We start from the raw sequence: 22,172 nt of genomic DNA on the forward strand, positions 1-22,172 counted from the left end.
GAAATTTAATTTTCCATTATTCGTTAGATTACGTGTGAAAATTTAATTCTGTGAAAATCTGCTCGCGCAGTTCTTTAATTCTAAATTATTCTACAATCTACAAGTTTCTATATACCGTTACGTTTCGACATAATTGATCGATTTTGCGTTAAAATATTTGGATATTTAACTGCGATTCAAATGGATATATCGCGTTTGGAAATACCACGCGATATTACAATATATTCGACGTGGTATATAAATTTCAATACTTACCGACCAGCGATTCGGCGCAATAAACATTTAAAATATGTTCTTCGTACTGGAAAATATGCTTGATTGAGTAAAGTTAATTTATCCTGTACTAAAAAAAAAAGAGAAAAAAAAATATTTTTGGCGCGTTAACGATAAAAGGGCGTGGACGTGGCTCGGTTATTCGCTGGGAATAGGTTTGATCGGAGTGATCGACTGGGCGCACGGGAATGCCGATAAACGCATTATTACGGCGATGAAAATCACCGGCGCAACGGGCTGCTGTTTGTATCGCGCCGGTACGCCGCCGGTGCAATGCGGCCGTGGGGCCGTTTCGTAAAATCCAATGAGCTGTCATTTTTATGCCACGCGCGATGCGCACCACCCGGAAACGTTTGACGTTGCACGTAGTAAAATCGGTCGGAGCCATCGAATGTATACAAGGTATACGCGCGCGCACCATCAATACGGAATTTTGTAATTCCAATTCGGTATCGAGAGTCCTGATTACCTTTATTATCGACGCATCCACTTCGCTTTAATTCACGTAAAAACGTAGCATGTAATTAACCGATATCGACGTGATGTAATTGACATAATTTTCGAAAAACGCACTTAATTATTGTAAAAATGTCTCGTAAATAATGACAAGTTATGCGAAATTCATATATTTTTTTTCTTGTTACGCGCCTTCTTTTCAGAGGCATAATGCCATCGAGATTTCAATCTCAGTCGTTGTATACTAGTCGTTATATATTCAAGTTTGCGTTTTCGATAACCTCGCGCGAACGATAGTCTATGAAGATCTCGAGGCGCCGCCTCAAGCACTGACAATCACCTGTCCGAGCAGACTCGCGTTGCATCCACCATTGGCCATGCTGCATCGTACACGATGTACAGGTGCAATGTTACGGCTTACGTTCAGCCTGATGGATCAATTGTCCGGGCATAATGTTAGAATACGTACGACTTCGTTTATCGCGTTTCGACCGGAAGTTATCATTTGTCACGGCCAAAGGCCGACATCGGGTATGCCAAAGGCGTTCTCGAGATTCTCGATAAGATGATGTGTGTCGGTTAAAAATTGTAGCGAACTACATTTGGCAATGTGTTGAAAAAAATTGATCGATCGTAGGATGATTCGTAGGATTAAAATGAGAGAATATTTCTGAATCGTAATCATTTTATCTTACGGAGAGAACACATTGTACATCTTATTAATTCTTAAAGAATTTAGATGGATCTTTCAATTGCGGAAAGATTTTTTTTCGGTGTAGTCATAAGTTGTGATAATGATTGTAATCGCGTTCATCGAGTGCCGTGCGAATCGTCGATGATTCAACGCGAAAAAATATTTGCCGCTCAAGAGAGCGGCGAAAAAGTTTATTATCGATATTATGCCATAATGGGTACACGCGTTCGCGTTGTTGCTGGCTATCGCGCGTTTAGTGCTTTCATTCTGTTACGACGTGGAAAAACGTTGGGCGTGTATTTTTTCCTATTTTTCGTTTCTCCCTCTCTCTTTTTTTTTTTTTTTTTTTTTTTTTTTGAAAAAAAATTCCGCGTTGCGCAAATATCGCGTCAGATGCCAACGTATCGCGGAAAAAAGTTCTGCACATTCGGAAATGGACGCCTGGCGAAATGCGCAGCGACGAAATACGTCGGACTTACCTATGATGGCAAAATATCTCCAATAGGCGTTGTGTCTACGTGTATATATGAAAAAAACAAAGAAAAAAAAACAGGATTTTAAAAATACATAGATTTTATTTATAGCCTAGGGGATACTCGTTTGTTGATATTTATTGCCGTACACCGGTAAGCTTTAAAAATGCATTTTGATACGTACGCGAAACAGAGAAAGAGAGAGAGAGAGAGAGAGAGAGAGAGAGAGAGAGAGAGAGAGAGAGAGAGAGAGAGAGGGGAATTTGTTCCTATTTGTTTGAAAGCGTTATGCACCTGTCAATGGGTCGGCTGCTGCCATACGTATGTTCGCCCGGAACGAGCGGTCAACACTTTTCTCCGCGTGCATCACGATCTGTTCCATCCGATCGCGTCAATCACTCAAACTCTTCGACGCGCGGGTTATCGATGCACCACCGCCACCATCACCGCCGCCACCAGCACCACCATCTCGCCACTACCGTCGACACTGCCACCCCCTTCCGCGCTGCAATCGGCCATTCGTCCGTGCAGCAACCTCCGTCAATTCGTCCGCACCTCTCTGACTGACGTCCTCATTATGAATATTGTATTTTATAATTGCGAATTTCGACCACGCGGTGCTTTATGCTCGGCGGGAAAAATAATTTACCTCGCGAGATATAAAGAAAATCTCGTTAAATCAATGCGTGCCCCGAGCAGCTGTTAATTACATTTTTGAACGCGATTTTCGACGATATCGAAAAATACTTTTGACGTACCGCTATAAAATCAACCGATATCGATTGCGCTTCCAAAGAATTATTCCGCGAATAATAATTGCAATATGTGTGAATATTTATACATTTATTTTTGCTACGTTCGAAAAATTCGGCGTGCAAAATTATCCTTACATCGAATGTCATCTTTTACGATGACATTTGTACAGGGAGAAGTACGGTATTATCGCTTTCGATCGCGTTCACAATGGATCGTGTTACACTGTAATATTTTTATGGGATCTTATGGGCGCTACTTTCCACCTGTGTTGCGCTGGTGATACCGATCATCGAGGACATGCGTGCAATTTGCATAATTCCGTTCGCCGTTCGTTAGGGGCACACGCGTCTCTTATCACGAACGTTTTACCAAAGATTCACGCGATAAGAAGAATAGACTAAGCCATATTCGTGCGATATCTTTACAGTATGTTATGTATTGTTAATTAGACACAGTGAAAACGGAATTATTTGTTAGGATTAGTTGCAAATCAGATCTTATCCGTTGGGATGCATTTCTGAAAAAATATTAAGGCCTAACGGAATTTTGTGCGACTCGACGATACGCAACTAAGTATTTAAATTAATGTGGCACGCTGAGGCGATACGACCGATAATACGCCAGTCTACTTTGGCGATTCGCCTTATCGAACTTGACCGTTCCACGCATACTGGATACGAATGTCGCGTGCTTATTCATGAAACGAGCAGCGATAACGACCGCCCCCCTGCTTTTCTTTATCGCCGAGGCAACGCTATTGCCTCGCTTTCAATAATTCCGGCCGGTGTCTCGGCCAATGACATTTACATTGCCGTGTAGATATCTCCTCGAGTACGTTCTGCTTCTGCTAGACACCACGTTAAAGTCGTAGGTTAATGTCCCTGAAGCACGATACATAATACTAATAAACGATCGAATCAATAAAAATTCATTCCTTACCGCGAAGATTGAATTTGTTTGTGTCATCGTAACGATTCGTAATACGTTACGTATGAAAAACATCTCTATTTACAAGCGCATATATTTCGGGTAACTTTGCGATTATGTAAAGGAAAAATTGTGAAGTAGGCAATAGTTGGAAATGGCAGAGAGGGAGCTGGGAAAAATGTGAAAGAAGGTGTCGGAGGGAAGGGCACCGTCGTGGATTTTCTTGTAACTCGTATAGCCCATTTCAGGTTCGCGTATATGACGCCATTCGTGCGAAAGCTGGGGAACTAAACCAAGTCTTCTCCTACCCGCGCCATTCGCGCGTGTACAAGGCGCGGGGGGACTTGTAGGCGAGAGGAAAGAAAAAAAGAGAAGATGGGAGGAAAAAAGAGAACGACGGAGGCGATGCGGGACGCGTGTACGAGGTTACAAGACGAAATAAATACAATATTATGCAAACGGGCGAGGCTGATCGCGCGCGGCAAAGCCTCGGGAATCTCGGGAATCCCGAATAAATTGACACTAAACGCGGAAGGGTCGCCTCTTCCACCCTTCCATCTACCGAGAACCGAGAGCGAGTAATGGAGCCAGCCACCTACGCGCCTGGATGAGTAAGAGAACGACACGAGGAGAGAGAAATAATATATATCGATGCCCCCGCAACACACGCCGTATCCCAATATCACCTAACAGCTATTTCGCTTATACGCCCCTATGTCGGCTAGAGGGTAGACGATAGAAAGGAAGACGATCTGGGAGCGTGTTCTCCGGAAGCTATGCATAGCTCTACTCGAATGACAAAGGGACGATCCCGCAACGTTTCACGCATTACGTTACTTTTTCGAGCAGGAGGCACGAAATTTCGCCTCTGCTTTTATAACAGGAAACACAATTTGAAATTTGATTTCTTCTCGCGAAACATCGTCGGACGAGCGCAAAACATTAATAAAAAATGAATAACAATCCTTTTATTAGCCTCTATTGACTTTTTATTATTAATAATTTCATTTTTTTCGAATATATTGAATGTTCATTTCGGGCGATTTCAAACGCTTCGCGCGACTGTAAAAAGGGTTTCGCGACTTGCGGTGATTCTATAATCCTCATTTCATGCTAACTTTACTCAGCGCCAAATCCGCACCATGACAGTAAACCTTCGAATGAAATGACCCTCTATACGAAGCGTATCCTTGTTACCGATACCGGTAACGACGAGGACGACTATTCGCGTCTCGACAGAGCCGGGATATATATATATATATATATATATATATATATACATATATGTACGGTGCACTCCCACGCTTTTCTGCAGCAGTCTAAATTCAACTTTCTCCGTTGTAGTTGTTCACAGTCTTTTCTTATCGGGCGAACGTACAAAACATTTCTCGCTGTACCAAATGTAATATATGATAATTTCATTATAATTGTCGTCAATAGACTATCTTGCTATCGTTTGTTATTGACTATATATGGTATTAAAAGTTTTATCATCTTTTTATCGGTTATTAACAGATAATAGACTTTTCTCTCGAATAATAATAAATACTTTTCATGTTATAGATTAAGATTTGCAGAAATAATTGAAAGAGGAAATTAATAACCGCGTACACATATATTTTAAATATTCAGGATTGAAATAAAAGATTTTTTACGCTCTTATACATTTTTATCGCGTATCGCCACGCAGCTCAAAGATGCTCAAGATTACTCGAGACCTTTGTGCCGAAGCACGACGTCATCGTCGTTCTCGTTGTCTCTCGTCGGGAGATGACCGGCACGAGTGAATCGGTGCCGCGTAGAAAAAGATTACACGCTTTAAATGGATAATTAAATAGCAACGAAACTGACTGAAAGACTGACTGGGGATGATTGCCGGGTAGCGGCGCGAGCGTGAGCGCGTAGAATTGCCGCCTGAGGGGTCCCTAGGAAGAGGAGGAGGTTCCACCATTACGCCCGCTCCTCCCTCCCCCGTATCTAAACTCGGCGGAAACGTTATAATTATCCCGATTCCCACAAGTCACGAGGCGCGCTTGGTACCGATTGACGTACGGCACGTCGGATGGAAGAGAGGGTGAGATTCGAGCGAGCTGGATTCTTGTCAATAATTCCGCCCGCCTCTCATTAACGGCGAGAATTCGATACGGTCTTCAAACATTGACTGCGAAGCGACGGGAATGGAAATAATAGCAATCGACCATGTTGGGAATATTGTTCGCATTTAGAGCCAGAAGAAGAAAGAGAGAAGGAATGGAGGTTGCTCATGATGTTGCGGATGTCTCGAGCTAATTCGATATCTTTAATTCAATGCCTCTTGCTATAATAGTGGATCTTTATCGTGATTAAAATAATACAATATATTGAAAGAATTTTACGCGAAAAATTTAATAATTGTATTGTATATGTGTAATAGAGTTTATTTTGTGGTAAGATTTTTGCCATAAAAGTAGCTTAACCGTACTCGATTGTCCGCAAGCTGTTATCTCACACGTGAGATTAGGCCAGGGTTACAAGCAGCCGTTTCATTAGTACGGTCCAATCAGTTGAGTTTGTGGGGTCGCGGGTAGCGCGTGACGCTTTCAGCGGAGGAGAGCGAGGCCTAATCAATGAAATTGGGAGACAAAGTTGGGTCGCTAGCCGAGGTCAACGGTCATCGGACGATTGAACCTTCCTGCGAAGGAAGGAATCGCCTTCGCCTCTTCCTCCTCGGGCGTCGCGCTACCTCGAAGGACACAATGACGGGGGTGTGTCCGTGTGTATTGCGACAAGGAGGTGATCAACGAGTCTGCACAACCCCTCGGCCCGACGCCCTTGACGCGTGTTCCTTGTGATCCGCTGGATCACGAGGTTTGATAGTGCGCGGAACCTGGGCACACGCTCTCGTACACGCGCGCAGCGCGTCGGTTGTGTGCGCGCGCGTACGCGTAGATCCCATGGTAGACAGGGTCGCGTGATAATGACAGGTTTGGGCGTCGCACGGTGATTGAGGTGGCCGTGTCACAGAGACCCGGCTCGACCACGCCCCGCAGGTCGCCGTACCAATTCGCTCGTCAGCATCGATTTCCAGCGGAATCGTCCAGCCATGGACTCCCGAGGACTCGATGTTGGCGAGCGCGTTGCCTTCGGGGACTGTCCTTGAGCCTTGTATCGGCGATCGCCATGAAAAAAGGCCACGCGTCGCTCGACGATATCGGCTTTCCGCTTGTTGATATTTTTGGCACTTCGCGTATACGTTCAACATACATTTAAAATACACAATATTTACCGCACGCGATTGAATCAACTTTATTTATTTATGTACTTTACGATGCGAGTTGTAAAGAAAGCAATGCGAATGCTTGTAAGATTAATTAAAGCAATTAATTTAAAAAATATTCAGTGTTATTTACAGCGTGCCAACTTATTTATATTCTATAATAAAATTCTTAATCTGTCTCTTTTTGGTCACTTGAATAAATATAATATTTTAAATTTTATCAGATATTTTTTATACTTTAACAAAATCGACGCGCAAGTAAATGTTACGGTCGTTAGTAAATGGAATCTGAGAGATATAAGCTGAGAGACTGCGTATCGAACGCGAGAGACTCTGCCGCAATGACGAAGCAAGTCGAGAAACGATGTCTATCTGGCAGATGGAACTCCGCGTTTCTCGAGTCCTCATTGCCGTGTGTGGCTGGCGTTTCATTACGAGTCGGCATCAGTCGGCAGCATACCATCTTTGGGTACGGCTTATCTGCTATCGTTCTCAAGCGTAGCACGTAGGTATAGCTGTAGGCGCGTCTCCGCACGCATACCTTTATACATTCCATTGTGTTTTCGTTTGTAATTATACATAAAGAACGCGAAGCGTCTGCCTCCAGGGATAGTCCATCGCGTGAGAAATTTCGGATACGTGTCGATCTTAATCTGTGATTGTATAGACAGTCAAATGATGATCCTTTAATATGTTAAAACGTGATATTTTAAATTTTCCTGTCTTCATTTTGCCGTATAAATTCGCGGTATATTTCAGCAAAAATTGCTGTGTTCTATATGCGTATAACATGAGAGGCAAAAAAATTTTTTTTTTTTTTTTTTTTTCCATTTCAAAGAAGAAACAAAAATTTAATATGATAACAATGGAATATGAAATCGCGCAGTGCTGTGTTATATCGTAAAAATATTATAACACAGATTTTTAAATAAAATAAAATGGTAGGGAAAGATTATTTCGTTACATATCTATTTTAATATATGAAAGGTTTTTTAATGACCAATTTCAGAATATTTTTATTAGACTTGTCAATCGGCCGCAATGTCAGGCTATTTTCTCGTCTTAAGAGAATCTGATTGAAGTTCTTTCGACGTGCGGCAAGCCATTACTGCCCCGCGAGGTCGTCGTGTCCCCTCGTGAAGCAATAACGGCACATTAGAGGATTTTAACGCCAAAATTCAATAACCTCCTAGGCGGATAACGAAGTTACGCCTCCTCTCCTTCCCGTTCGTAGAAATATTTTTTATATACATATACACACACCTTCTACCAATTCAATGAAGGAAGACAAACGGAATGAAGGTATTACGGATGACTGACGCGCTGACGTCGTCTATTTTATATCCTCTTCCCCTCTTTCTCGCTTATATCCGCCATTTCCTCCTTCTCATTCTCACATTGCCAAAGAGCCCGCTTTCCCTCCCATCAATTCGACCGGCCGGGGTAATCCCGACGCGAAATTCACTCGTGACAATTGGTTGGCTCCCACCTTTCCGTTGTAATTAGACGTGAAGTCATCGCGGGGAAGAAGACGATTCCGCTTCACTTCGATCTTGGGAATCAGCACTTCTGCGAGAGCGTGGCTCCCATCTAGGTAGCTTTAAATCCTCGCGTTTCTGACAAAGACGAATCCGCATTGCGACCACCGTCATTTATTTCACCGCGTTTACCCCTTCGTTTATCAGCTCGCCAGTCACGAAGGATCCCACGTCGATCGATTCCTCTCTCTCTCTCTCTCTCTCTTTCTCCCTTTAGTCGCCCGATCCGCACAATCGGTCGACGATCGGATGAACGTGGAGTCGAACGTAGCCACCCGTAGTGACCTCCTCGTACTCCGCGACCTCGTCCTCTCGACATGAATTCTCCGGACGAGAGACGGAAGAGGGGATCCCCAGGCGCGTGATGACGAGGCGCGATCTCTGGTGGCTCCCACGCCCCCAACGCCCCGCTCGTTAGTCGGAGTCAGCAGCGCGGTCGTCATCGACGTGTCATTCGGCACCGAGAGAGCCTCGATTACCGCGGGATAACATCCCGGAACGACGAAGGACGCGAAGAGACACGGGGGGGGGGGGGCAGGAAGAGCTCCAGCGTGCATCTATCCACCCATTTCAGCATCGACGATATCTGACGCAGCACGCGCGCCATTCCCGTCGTCGTTGAATCGATGCGCCAGCAAATTGTCACGCTCGCGGCGAACATCGCGGGCAAAGATTATCGATCGATGCGCGGATATTATTGAGACGAGAAGATAACGGGGCTGCCGCCTGCATGTGGTGACGAGCGGTAACGCCCGTTATGTTTCGTCGACGAGAAATTAATGTTTACGCGAAATTGAATCGATCGTAGCACGCGCGAGATTTTGCATCACGAGATGTAGAAATGAGACGCTCGTATCCTCGTTACATTGGAAGAAATGTATAGTTTGCTTTATACGACTTTATATACACAGGGAGATGGATATTGCAAATTTTAGCCATCTATTTCGTAAGATAACTGCGAGTAGATGTCAGGATGCATTCTGCGTTATATCGATGCATTATTCAATCTAGTAGCGTAATTGAATAATTCCGAAGATGGCCCCGGGAGCATCGGGATGGCCATCAATTCGGGAAATGGCCCCGCATCTAATACAGACATTTAATCCATCGTCTATTTGTACTGATTTGAATTCGGGCTACGAACCATCTCATTGTCTCGAGAATTGTCTTAGGGAGCAGTTTGCTCCTTAGGAAGACTACGGTTATTTCAGCTACGCCGGTGCTGCTATCAGGGTGGCGGGCCGTGGATGAGGTTAGCGCATCGCGGAAAGGGGTCGTCTAGAGGCAATCCGGCTAAACTACGGACTCATTTACACACTTAGCTCCGCTTCCGCCTGGCTCGTTCCTACCTCAGCCCTCGGGAGAACCTAAATGGTTTTCATATTGTCTTTTTACCGCTCATTCTCATTTTATCGCTTGTTTGGCTACCGAGTCGTGCCGTCGTCCTTGCTGCGCGGCGCGTTTACATTCTCTCGTCGCTTCTGCCTTCTTTCGTCGTCTCGTTCGCGTCTCGAATTTGTATACGATGAGGGGAATGAAATGGAGCAGATTGTTTCTATCGTCGATGCTATTGATAAATATTGCTGTAAATTTATAATATAAATAAATATCGTTAAAATAATGCGTATTATTTACTAGGATATTAAAAATAAAAAAACCAATATAAAGGAGGGACGAGGGTATGCATTTGAAAATTGTAGCACGGTGTAATAGAAAGCATCTCCGAGAAATGGCGGAAGGTACGTTATCTTATGCAGTATTCCACAGGCAATATCTTTCTGAAGTCAAACGTGCGCGTCGTCACGAGCGTAACGCAGCCTGGAAGGGAACGGGAAACCCTCGTGGAAAAGCATCGGTGGCACAGGGTCGGCGGTTGGGGGGATGGGAGGGGGTGGGGGGTGGGGTGGGGGTGGCGGCCCAGAACGGCCCGCCACGAGCACTTAAGACTATTGTTTTCAATGTAATTGGATAGCTCCTGCTTTGCATCTCCCTTCCTCACAAGCGCTACTTCCTTCTTCGCTTCCAGCAACTATCTCGAATCGCGCGGAGGGTGGAAAGCAGCCAGCCAGCCAGCCAGCCAGGCAGGTCCCCACGTAGCTTCGACAATTATCTTGATTGTTTTATGCATACACCAACGAACCCACGAGCGACTTATCTCTGGAGCCGTAAAGGGAAACTGCGGTATCGCTTCACCGAATATTGCATATTTCCATAATTCATATAAATATCATCGATCGACGTTTCGATGAGCGACAGACGGGCGATCGTTATTTGTCGCGCGAACTTAATAACTTTTACTCGATAAATTTATGTCATCAATCGTGTTACGTATCTTTTTGCAGTAGAGATAAAGAATGTACCGTTTATACGATTTAGACACGAGATACAAGTCGATGCAAATCCTCATGGAATATACAGCAACTTTTCATCAGTCATCTCGTTATACGTAAAGGGAAATTAACCGATAGACGATTCGAATCTCGATAATCGAATGAAGCCGATATTCACTCGAGACTCACCGTACGTGTACGTCGATCGTGTCGTCGAATCTGCAATTTAACGCGTATCGATTGTACTCTCGTGGGGTCCCGCGTCGCGCGCGATCGTCTCAATCCTCCTGCCTCCTCCTCCTCCTCCTCCACCTCCTCCTCTCGACGCGGCTTTATACGCGGCGTTAGATATCCGCGGAGATCCGATGGAAACTCTACGCCCAGACAATGCGCTCGGCCGATTTAATTAGGATAAGAATCGCTCGGATCGGATATACACCAGCGCACAATGGGGTGTACCGAACGGAGGGAAGGGGGAGGAGGGGAGGGAAGAAGGGTGAGAGTGGGGGACGGAGCCACGCTTCTGATGTATGTATAACGTGGCTCGCCTCCAAGAAACATGATACAGCGTCGGTTGAGGAGCGAGCAGGGGAACGCGGCTTCGGGGAATAGATCTGCGGCGGTTTCCAAAAATACTACAGGCTTCGGCAAAAAGTAACGATCGGGGGAACGCGGGAGAAAGGAGGAGAGAGGGAGCGAAGGGAGGGCGAGAGGGAGAGAGGGGACGCAATACCGCCGAGGCCACGTGTTAATTATGTAAAAATATGACGCGGTTTGCCCGGGTGCGGTACTGCCGCGGGCTTTTATGCGCAGCCGGATTCTTTTGTGCCGATAATTTGGCATGGATATCGAGGACGGTTAATTTTATATCGAACGTAACGCACGTACGTGTCACGGGATTCGGATAATGGATACGCTTATACCTTTGATGTACGAGAGATTATATTAAATACGGATCAATATTTCAAAATTTATAATATAGAGCACGAAAACAACATGTGTTGAAAGGATTTTTTATGCAAATCGAACAGTTCGTTGTTTTCCTTTTCTTGCACATTCAGGAAATTAAGCGGCAGTGCTATCGCGTGTTATGGATAGACAGCGGGAATGTCCCCGTTGGGAACGCAACTGTCGGCGGACTATTTACCTGTGACGATTACGTGCGTCTAATTTCATAATTGCGGTTAATGCGAAATTAAAATTGAGACGTGGCTGCGCCGGCTAAATTAATACGTCTCGCTAGATGTGTAATGTAATTGAGCGCCGGCAGTGTTCGCGTGCACAATTTTTTCAATGCTATTCCCGAAAAGAAACATTGTATCCATTCGAGTAGAAAAAGAGCATTTTTTGATTTATCGATTCTTTATTTTTCGATAACAATAATTTCGAAAATATTCTTCCAATTAATCGCATTGGGATTTCTTAATGATTATTTGAATTATATCCGCGAATTAATCGTCACAAATTTCGATAAAAGTTTGTCGGTGCTCGATATTATCCTACGTATTCAAAAGGGAGCGCTTGAACTTTGCGAAGGTTAATGTTATACGTGTGTAAAGATACCGGCTTTGACGTAGCATGCAGGTGCACGACGTCGCACGCGTGTCATACATCTTTTAAGAAACTTGGCGCAGGGTTGACTGCGTAATAACATCAGAAAGATTCGGCTCTTGTTGGGAGAGCGATATTAATGCGCGCGCGGTAACTCCTCCGGATGAACGGCTAGAATGCTGCATGAATTTTATACGCCTGCGTGGCAAGATCCATGGAATATCTGACGAGCGTATAATTTATCTATTCGAATATCATTTAGTAGACACGGAAGGGATAATCAACCTGAAACCATTTTTTATTATATGCATTATTAAAAAAAATAATTTATTTATTATTTATATAAATAAAATATTACATTTATTTTTACATATTTATTATTTATCGATTTATATTAATATTTCGCTAAACTTCTTTCCATAAGGTAATAAGCAGGTTTGTTTTTCTCCTATTACAATAATTCACTTTTCAATGATAAAAAAAAAAAAATACAATTCTTTACATCTTTATGAAAGAAATGTAATCGTAGACAATTTTTTTTTTTTTTTTTTTTTTTTTTTCGAAAGTGGTGAAAATATGAATGCATTACTTGAAATTGAGCAAAAGACGAGGGACTTTTCCTGTTCGTCAATTTCTTTATTACTCGAGCATTCTTTCGGTCTAATAAAGTCTCTCCGTTTCACGAGAGGAAGTATAAACAAGGCCCCGGTGCATTGTCGTTTTGGCGCAGCACGAGCGCATCTGCACCGATGCAACCGCGCGATAAAATGCGGTCGTCCGAGCGCGCGATACATAGCAGGAACTTTTTGCCGTGCCGCTGTCTCTTCCACCAATCTCTCCTCTTGCTTTTCTCTGTTTTTTTTTTTTTTTTTTTATTATTGTGTTGACCAGCAATAAATAATATTTCGCAGGTGCGTCCAGACGACGCGATGCCCGGTAAATACGCGCATCGTCGCGCAGATAAAAGTCCGCGCGCGACGTATACTATGCGTTGTTCTATTTACTTATCTTGGTGCACGATAAGTCATTCGATAAATCGTTTGAAAGCCCGCGTTCGCGTCGACGAGACGCGAAACGATGAAGTGATGGTAGAGCGAGATGGAGGGAAGAAATTTCTTTTTTTTCATCCGTGCGTTTTATGTCCGCTAATTGTTGCGCCTGACGTAACTGCTCTGTCAGGGATAGTATTTAATAATTGCAATCTCTCGTTGGTAGTTTCGCGCTAATTGACGCTTGAGTTCTTGGCTCACGTCGTTACTCAAGTACGTGAGATTGTTCATGCTCAATTTCATCGTTAATGGAGTGAATTTACTCTTTCTGTTTGCAGCATCCGTACCCCTCGGAAGATCAGAAAAAACAGTTGGCGCAGGACACGGGGTTGACGATCCTTCAGGTTAACAATTGGTGAGTAAATTATTTCTTACACATTTTATATGCATTTATCGTGCAATTATCTGCACGATTAAAATAGATATTATTGCATTTTCCATTATTTTCATCAAAATATTAAAATGATAGTTTTTAAAAAAGATCGCGTGAAAAAATCTTTTTAATTTTCAATTTATCTCGCTGTTAGTTTTATCCCGATATTATCTCTGATTGAAAAAATTCGATAAATCTGAAATACACCGCGGAATAAAACAAATCGTGTTGAAAACTATAAAGCACATATATTTCATTCTAAACATTTGTCATCGGGACCTGCGATAATCGGAAATTTTATAGGGTGTGTTCAGACTCTTTCGCGTGCTCGTGTGTGTAAACAAATTTATCTCTCGGTCATGATCGAGTCTTCCCCAACGATGACGATCGAAAGCTCGTTGCGTGCGTGCCAAGCGAGAGAAACTTTTTCTAGACCGGCGGGCATGAGAGCGGGCGGACGGGTGTGTCGAATCATATGGCACGTCGCACGTGTCATATGCGAATTCCAGACACCCTGAAATTACGCCCGTACATCAAACGGAACGAGGCGTGCACGACCGGAACCCCGGCACCGGCAATCGCACGTTGACGTTGCAACGAGCTGATTATTTCAGCGCGCCAATCATGCGAATACAAATGTAGTAGACATACGTGTGTCAGCGGGTTTAAGCGCGAGACGAGCTGAGCGAATGTGCGAAATTTTGAAATTTTTCCTATAATTTGTGTTTTTTCTATCATCTGTCTGTCTGTCTGTCTGTCTCTCTCTCTCTCTCTCTCTCTCTCTTGCAAAGAAGCGTATATAATCGCGACGACAGCGGTTTTCTGACTTTGATTCTAATTCGTTCTGATATCGTGCGTCATCGACACTCGCAATTTTGTTCGTTGCAGCGATTGCATAATTTTGATAAACGAGTATCGTATTTGTGAAATTTGACGCATCGTTACCGTATGGATATAAAAAGAAATAATTTTATAGAGACAGTTACGAGAAACAAATAGTTGTTTCTGTTTCCCATCATATTAGAAGAACGATATAATTAATGGTGACCGCACGCGCTTATTTATAAATAGAAAATAGAGAGGTTCTTATTTTCCGTTGTATTTGTCCGATGTTGCGAGAATGACTAGAAAATAATTAGTAATGGTCATTAGAGAAATACAGGAAATTAAAAACGAGATTGTATCATTTAAGTGAGCAACAGTTTCATAACGTAAGATTGAGAAACAGAAGAGTAGGACATACTTATATATATATATATATATATATATAAAAGACGTAATTCGCCATTTGCTCTTAGATCCAAGTGAGTTATAAAATACCGTCATTAAAGAGCAGGCTCCGTGCTAAATTCCGCCTTACATTTCAGCCGCGAAGAGATCATTTCGTTCTCCGATAAAGCGAAATTTATTCCGGATCGTTACGACTAATCGGAAACATTTCGCATCGGCTACATCATCGTCGATCGGAAATCGGGTTACGTAATTTTACATAATGCACCGTCCTGCACTTTCCCATACAATTCACTCGCTCGGTTCCGAGAGCAATGCTGTGTCTCTTTCGAACGTGTTTTATCGCGCTAAATCCACACTGCGAGCCGCTAAAAATTCTCTTTATCATGGCTCATGAAAATATTATCAGATTACTGTCGCTTCACCGCGTAAAAATACGCGTTCCGCTAATGTATCGAGTACAGTTTCGTTACTTTCTTTCACTGCGTTCACGTGGCTTGTGTCCAAGCGTCATCCATGCGAGCGCAATAATTTTCGCGAGGCCGAGTAGAGGCAAGCGAAACCGAGTGTAAAGATTCGCTTACATATGTAAGCACCAATGTACGTTCATTTGCTCGCTCGTGCTCGTTGTTTACCTCCTCCCGGACAAATTCCTTTGTTAGAACGATGGATATACTACTCGCATACTACTCGCAATATATTCCGATGTAAGTAATTTCATATCATCAGCGTTACATCATAAACGATCGTAGAGATTCATATCTTATTTCGAGAATGTTATACTTTTTCCTTAGAAATTTCAAATAAATAAGCCAGGAAAAGTAAATTTTTTTTTTTGAATTATTAGGAAAGTATTTGTATCTTTCAATGGAATAATTGACACTTTCACATTTGTTTGCACTATTTTAGATAGAAAAATAAATAAAGCAAATATAATTATTTAATGTAATAGCATTACAATAATAATGATAATACAAAATTAAAAAAATACTAAAATGTTAAAACTTGCTTTTGAAGAACTATCCAATTTATATCGCGATTTGTTATATATATTTATTATATGGTAGAAGACGTTTTCGCGCTCGAAAGAACGAGTTCATTCGTTTCTCGATCACCGGATTCACATTACAATGAACGTGCACGCGCTTTACACTCGCATAATACAGATGCATCTTAACAATGTCGAACGACGTACGAAACGTACGTAACGCAGCCACATCACGCTCTGGCGTAACGCAACGTTTAAAATAATATTTTGCTCGCGCGCATCGTAATGCTATCGCAGTTATAGAAGCGAAGAGCTTGTAAAACGTTCATGCGCCGTTCGCTTTATGCACCTTTAATCTCGACGCCAAGTGCCTCGCGCTGGATATTATACCAGCCGCTATTATGTAGCGACTTTATACGATTTTCGTATGTGGACCTGTCGACAATCCTCCTTCCCGATTGTTTACGCTCGCGCGTTCCCGTTTTCTCGAGAAATCCCGTTTCCATCTTTCCTTCTCCTGTAATACGTATGATTATCATATACCACCAATATTCGAATCACTCGCAATTGATATCGGATATTGATGACAATTCTTTTCTTTTCTCTAGTATTTTCTCGCTAATTTTATCTTTGGTTCTCGCAAAGAACACATCTTGTAAATACGTTCGCACTCGAGGACATTTCGCGAAGATATCTCGTCGTTGTCGCAGGTGTGACTGATAAGTACACAGCGCGATTACATTAACGACCGGCATGCATATTTACGGCTGTTAACGTAATCGCCGGTACGGTCGAATCGCGAATCGCTCGTTATTAGCGTAGGTAGTTGGCGGATATCTCGTTGAATACGAACGAGACACGAAACGCGGATTACGAAACGCGCCCGTTGCGGTTAAAAAGCGACGACGAATCGAGAGAAACGAGAGACAAGCGCGAGAGAGATCGCCGCGAGAGATAACTGACACTTTACGACCGTCTTCGGTACGTTCGCAATTTACGGATTCAGGAATGTAGTCCGCGAGATCGCGCGTTTATCTGTAATGGCGGTAATTAATAAATCGCCGTTCGCGGCCATTACGCGCGCCGTAATAATAAATTTAAGTATGCGTTTCCACTTAAGTTGGAATTTCGCCGCGCATTGTCGCAGCCTCGTCTCATTTTACATCGCGTCGCTTACGCAAGTTCAAGTTAATTATTGCGAACACGAAGATCTTGTCAATTCTGTCTTACCGTCTGTGATAAAATTGTATTTTCTTCTTCGAATCGTTACTTCATTGCGTAACAATGACTGCCTCTCGATAAAGTTTTCAGACCGTGATATTTCCGATGCTTATAAATCATGATATAGCGAAGTGCATTTTTCTACTTTTTGCGATTTTTTTATGTAAAAGATAAAACGAAATGAAATATCATATATAGATTGTTGCGTGTGACGTAGTATTTTATATAGGTATTAATAATTTTTTCATTTTTCTATTTTCCTTTTCTCAATATATAATGATTCGTTTTTGAGATTAACTTATCGAGTGTCGCGTGTTATTTTCACAGCTTATAAATGATTATAGATGATATAAACATTTTCATGTCCGGTAAATTTACAATTCGCTATTAATTATAAAAAAATGAAGTCGTTGACATCGTTTTATATGCACACCGTATAGATAAACTATATCATAAAAGTACTTTTTGCGATGACAATTGTTTCCCGATAAAATTTCGAGACGACTGCGCGATATTCTCAGAGCTCGTAAATTATTAGACAACCAACCGCGCTTACTTCGCGGAGAGATATTCGAAGACACGATCGTCGTCGCGGCCGTTAATCGTCCCTACGATTCGGTATTAGCTGGAAAGGGTTAAGACGACGTAGAGACCCGTCCCGTGAAAGCTTAGAGTCCTTCTCTGTCCCGTGGAAATCCCCCGTTTCTTCAAGTTGATCCACCCCGCCCCTGTCTCCTTCCTCCCTTTCACTCTACGGTCTCGCGCCTCCAATCTCGCTATCTCGATAGATGTTTCCGCGTGGCACCTGCGCCGGCATCCGAATTACATCGGGCCCTGTTTACCGTGATATTTAAGCGACGTAGTCGCATCGCAATCCGGTCTCTGCTAACCCTCGCTCCGAGCGCTCCCTCCTCCTCTCGTCGCGGATGAAATCGTGTCGCGCCACGGTAATCTCTTCGGCTAACTTTAGCGGGAGCGAAGATCGAAATAATCCAGGTTACCGTCGTTTTCCACGGGGATGAAATCGGACGAGCCTGCATACGCGCGGGGAAACCAACGACGCGTGGATTCGGGACGCGAAAAAAGGTGGCGAGAATCGCGCCGAATATAAAACGCGAAACGAATCGCGCGACGTTCTCCGACGGAATGTATATGTCTTCTTTACTTCTCCGTTTCCTTTTCTCGTCCTCTTTATCGTTTTTCTTTTCCCCCCTTCCTTAGGTCCGTTACGCCACGACGCCGGTTCGCGGCGCGTATAAATAAAATTGTCGCGACGCCCGCAAACGTTTCGCGTTTGGCTTTTGCTAAACGGGCATGAGAAGAAGGACGCCGAGGGCGGAGGATCGCGGTAATTGAGCACAAATCAAGTTTAAGGAGGGCTACCACCGCCAGCGATCTACGAAGTTGACGCCGCGCTGCTTCGTTCAGCCAGCCGTGCCGCGCGAATCGTTTATATTTATTTCCATCGCGTTCCAGGACGCCCACGTAACGCCGCCGCGCTAATTACGGAGCTCCGGCGCTTCGTCGTTGCGGGGACGGCCCTAATTGCTGCGTCGTAGCGATTGGAAAAGCAGCGAAATATTTTGCGTAAGAACGTGTTATTTACAAATTCGGTACTTATTAATCGGTAGCATTCCTCGAATGGTTTGTCCGATGAAATTTTCATTTCGCGAAATAGACCCGTCTAGAACTTTACCCTGCGAATAAAGACGCGTTTTAATTTATTTTTTATAATTAACGATGAAAGAGTGTTACATTTTCACAGTTACATTTTTATCATCTCGAATTTTAGAGTCTAATTAAATTATCGATTAATATCACGTTGCGGAATTTAATGAAAAAAGATACTTCTATCTATAATATCTACATATCGAGATTTCGTGAAAGACAGAAAAAGACAAAGATAGAGCTACGCATCGTTCACTCGCGCTGCTGTTCGCTTCTCAGATTCCAACTAGTTATACGGTGGAACTTAAAACGTTCGCTCGATCTTCATCCTCCTCCGCGTATTGGCATACAAACTTCTTTTACGAGAAGTTGCGACGAGCCCAAAAGGTGCGAGGAAAGAAAAGAGGAAAAGGCAAACCACCCGCGTTTTTGCATACCGAGACGAAAGTGCGCGTCGTGATGTACGATTCGCGTGGGCAGACAGGTATATAAGGGGGCGCGTGTAGGCGTACTGTAGGAGCTTACGAGGCTTGCACTTGCGCCGGAGTGCATGCGAGCCCGCGGCAATTTCTTCGCGGCGCGATAAGTTTCGTGATATATTTCGCTGGGGGAAACTCATGTTTCCGTAATGCAATTAGAGCATGGCCTCGCAGGAAAAAAAGAAGGGGGAGAGGGAGGAACTGCTTACATCGTTGACAACGACAACGATGAGAACGGTAGGCGGCGACGGCGACTCAGAGATGGTTGCTCTAATTAGAATACGCTGGACAAATGAAATAATTCGTAAATAAAATAACCGAGAGAAATATACATTCGCGCGCATCGAGGATGAGTCCGACCATCTCTCCGGCTGCTTACTCGTTCTCTCTCTTTTTCCTCTCTCTCTCTCTCTCTCTTACTCCCGTCGTCCACAATTTTCCGTCACATATATCAACCTGGACAGTAGTTAGAATCGTTGCCAGCTTGTTACTGTGTATAACTCTCCCCGTGGCTCGCGCACACAAGCGTGCGCATACCTCTATCTAACTTACGCCTGAAAATCGCATACATAGGATCGGCGTGGGGAGGAAACTACTCGCGAGAATGTACAAGAGATTGCGAGTGCGAGGGAAACGGACGATCGAAAATGACATCTCTTTAAATTGCGAATGTTGCGACTAGTTTACGATAACGAGATGCGTTAAAGGATGCTCGGTAATCGGTAATTTTTCCATCATGGAATCGACTATCCTCTTATTTCAAAGCTAAAATTCCATCTTCTTGTTTGAAAATGATCATTCCCAGAACCATCGCGAATTAATGTTCACGCGCGTCATTCCGGCAGCGTACGAATGGCGCAAATGTTTGCTAATATTCTCGCTAATTTTAACCGCTTCCTTCCTCGCGACGAATCTCGCTAATAAACCAGAAGTTATTTATCGGCTCTTGCGCCCACCTCCAGTTGCGCTACTCGCGCAATCTCGACGACATTTTTCTTCCGCGCGTATTATACCTCTTTATGCCGCAAACGGTAGCGTGCGATTCTCGCCCCGTTTAATCCGCGGTCGAAATAATATTATCCGCAGGGCCGTTTGTCTCGTCGTCGCTTCCTCCGCCGAGTTGTGTTGGCCGCACGCGTTTTTCGCCGTACGCGCATCGCGTATATCGCACGCCGTAATTTAGGTTACTTAAGTCCCCCGGGACTAAATAATTTTATCGCTATGCTCATTTATTTTCCCCATGTTTCTCGCGAGTTGTAATCATTGCGGTGCGCAGCGAGATATGTTTTCCTGCACACAAAGACGGAATAACTTTTATTTCTCGCGACGAATAATGTGCTGACATCCGCTGAAAACCGTATTTCTTCGTACTGTTTCATACGAATTAATTACAATCCCCGACGAACCTGTATCTGTCCATTCTGATAAGCGGTTTCCTGTCCGCGCGTACAAATAATTCTACGATGTCTCGCGATGTGATTTACTCTATTTAAGACCAGAGGTCGAAATAATTTTAACACTTAGAGCTGCATCGTCGCCGCGACGCAATGTCTCTTGAGAGGGTTTCGATGTTAACGGAGACGAAGAGCGATTTTGCTTAAGCCTCCAAGACGACGCTTAATCACCGGACAAAATTTACCGTTTTGCGACTACCTAAGGGAAGAAAAAAGAGCGTTTGGCGAGCTGAGCATGAAACGATAAAACGTATTGCCGCGACGTCGGAAACTCGCATCGAAATTGCCATCTCGATATTTATGTACAATTTACGTTACATAATTTTTTACCATCCTTTGTTTTGTCGCATGGAGTAACATAAGGGAAGAAGTAATATCTATTATATCTCTTATATCTATATAATTTCTCTTCATTTGATTAGATAATTTGAACTGGATTTGGCTTCATATATTTGACATATAATCTTTCTTTATTTCGTTATTACCGCGAATACTAAATGGAAAATATACAACGTGAAGCGCGTGAAATGTGAAAATTTCTGTACCCGTTATCTTTTATGTCATGTTAAAGGGATGATGGTCGAGGAGGGCTTTTTTTCTACGAAGCACAACTTCAACGGTGCTCTCTCGATCTTTCTCCTTCTCGCCATCGAATCGTTAACATCATAACTGTACGAGCAGTCCACGACGTTCCCTTCGTATGTCGTATGCGTTCGGCTGTTAAGCGACTTGCTAACGAGACATTTCGTTTTACAAAATCGCGTTCGAGACCCGGGAGCCACGCGAATGGGGCCGTAAATCCCCGCGACCGGATGTTAATATCTCTCTCCCTCCATGTAGCCTCTCGTACCCCGACACGGCTATCCTACCTTTGGTCCGCGTTCTGCAAATATTGTTCCACGGTGTGAAAGTCGCAGTTTTAAAGGCAATGGCCGTTAAACGTCACTCCCGTTGCTCCGGACCGGACCTAATCTCGCGCGCGTATTCCGGGAAAACGTCGTGACTCGTTTTATATACGGTCCTTGCCAGCGCAATTGAACGATCATGGTGATAAATCATGGGCACGCGTAAAAGTGGTAACTATGAATTTCGTCATGGTGGTAAATATTCCGTGTAGATCGTCGATCGAAGATGCGCCGTGTATCATGCGAGATAAGGACATTCCAATGCGCGTGTAAGATGATACAAAATTCATTGATCATTAACATTAACGAATTTACATTGTGTTTTGTCATGGCGGTGAATTTTGTTACAAGTATTACGCGAGCCATTTACAGATATGATAGAGAAATTAAATTGTGTCGGATGTGTTGAATTTCATAAAGAATTTCACAAAGATTAGAAGAATGATATATATGCAATTTTCTATTTTCGATCTCACACGATCGTTGAGAATATCCGGGAATGAGAGCAAGCTATATCGTTTGCATTTCAAGTAAGCAACTTCGCGTTTGAA

At 43.5% G+C, this 22,172-nt stretch overlaps 1 protein-coding gene across 2 annotated transcripts in view; it reads left to right on the forward strand.

The window, feature by feature from the left end:
• Positions 1-22,172, forward strand: part of Hth (Meis homeobox homothorax) — a 384,416-nt gene that overhangs the window by 283,115 nt on the left and 79,129 nt on the right. For both annotated transcript variants that reach the window (XM_070300419.1, XM_070300420.1), the window contains exon 11: positions 13,582-13,658. In XM_070300419.1, coding sequence (XP_070156520.1) covers positions 13,582-13,658 — 77 coding nt within the window. The remainder of the gene's footprint in view (positions 1-13,581; positions 13,659-22,172) is intronic.

The sequence above is a fragment of the Polyergus mexicanus genome, unplaced genomic scaffold (assembly GCF_030449975.1).
Source record: "Polyergus mexicanus isolate NDT 795.1 unplaced genomic scaffold, iyPolMexi1.0 SCAF_8, whole genome shotgun sequence".
NCBI classification, from domain to species: domain Eukaryota; kingdom Metazoa; phylum Arthropoda; class Insecta; order Hymenoptera; family Formicidae; genus Polyergus; species Polyergus mexicanus.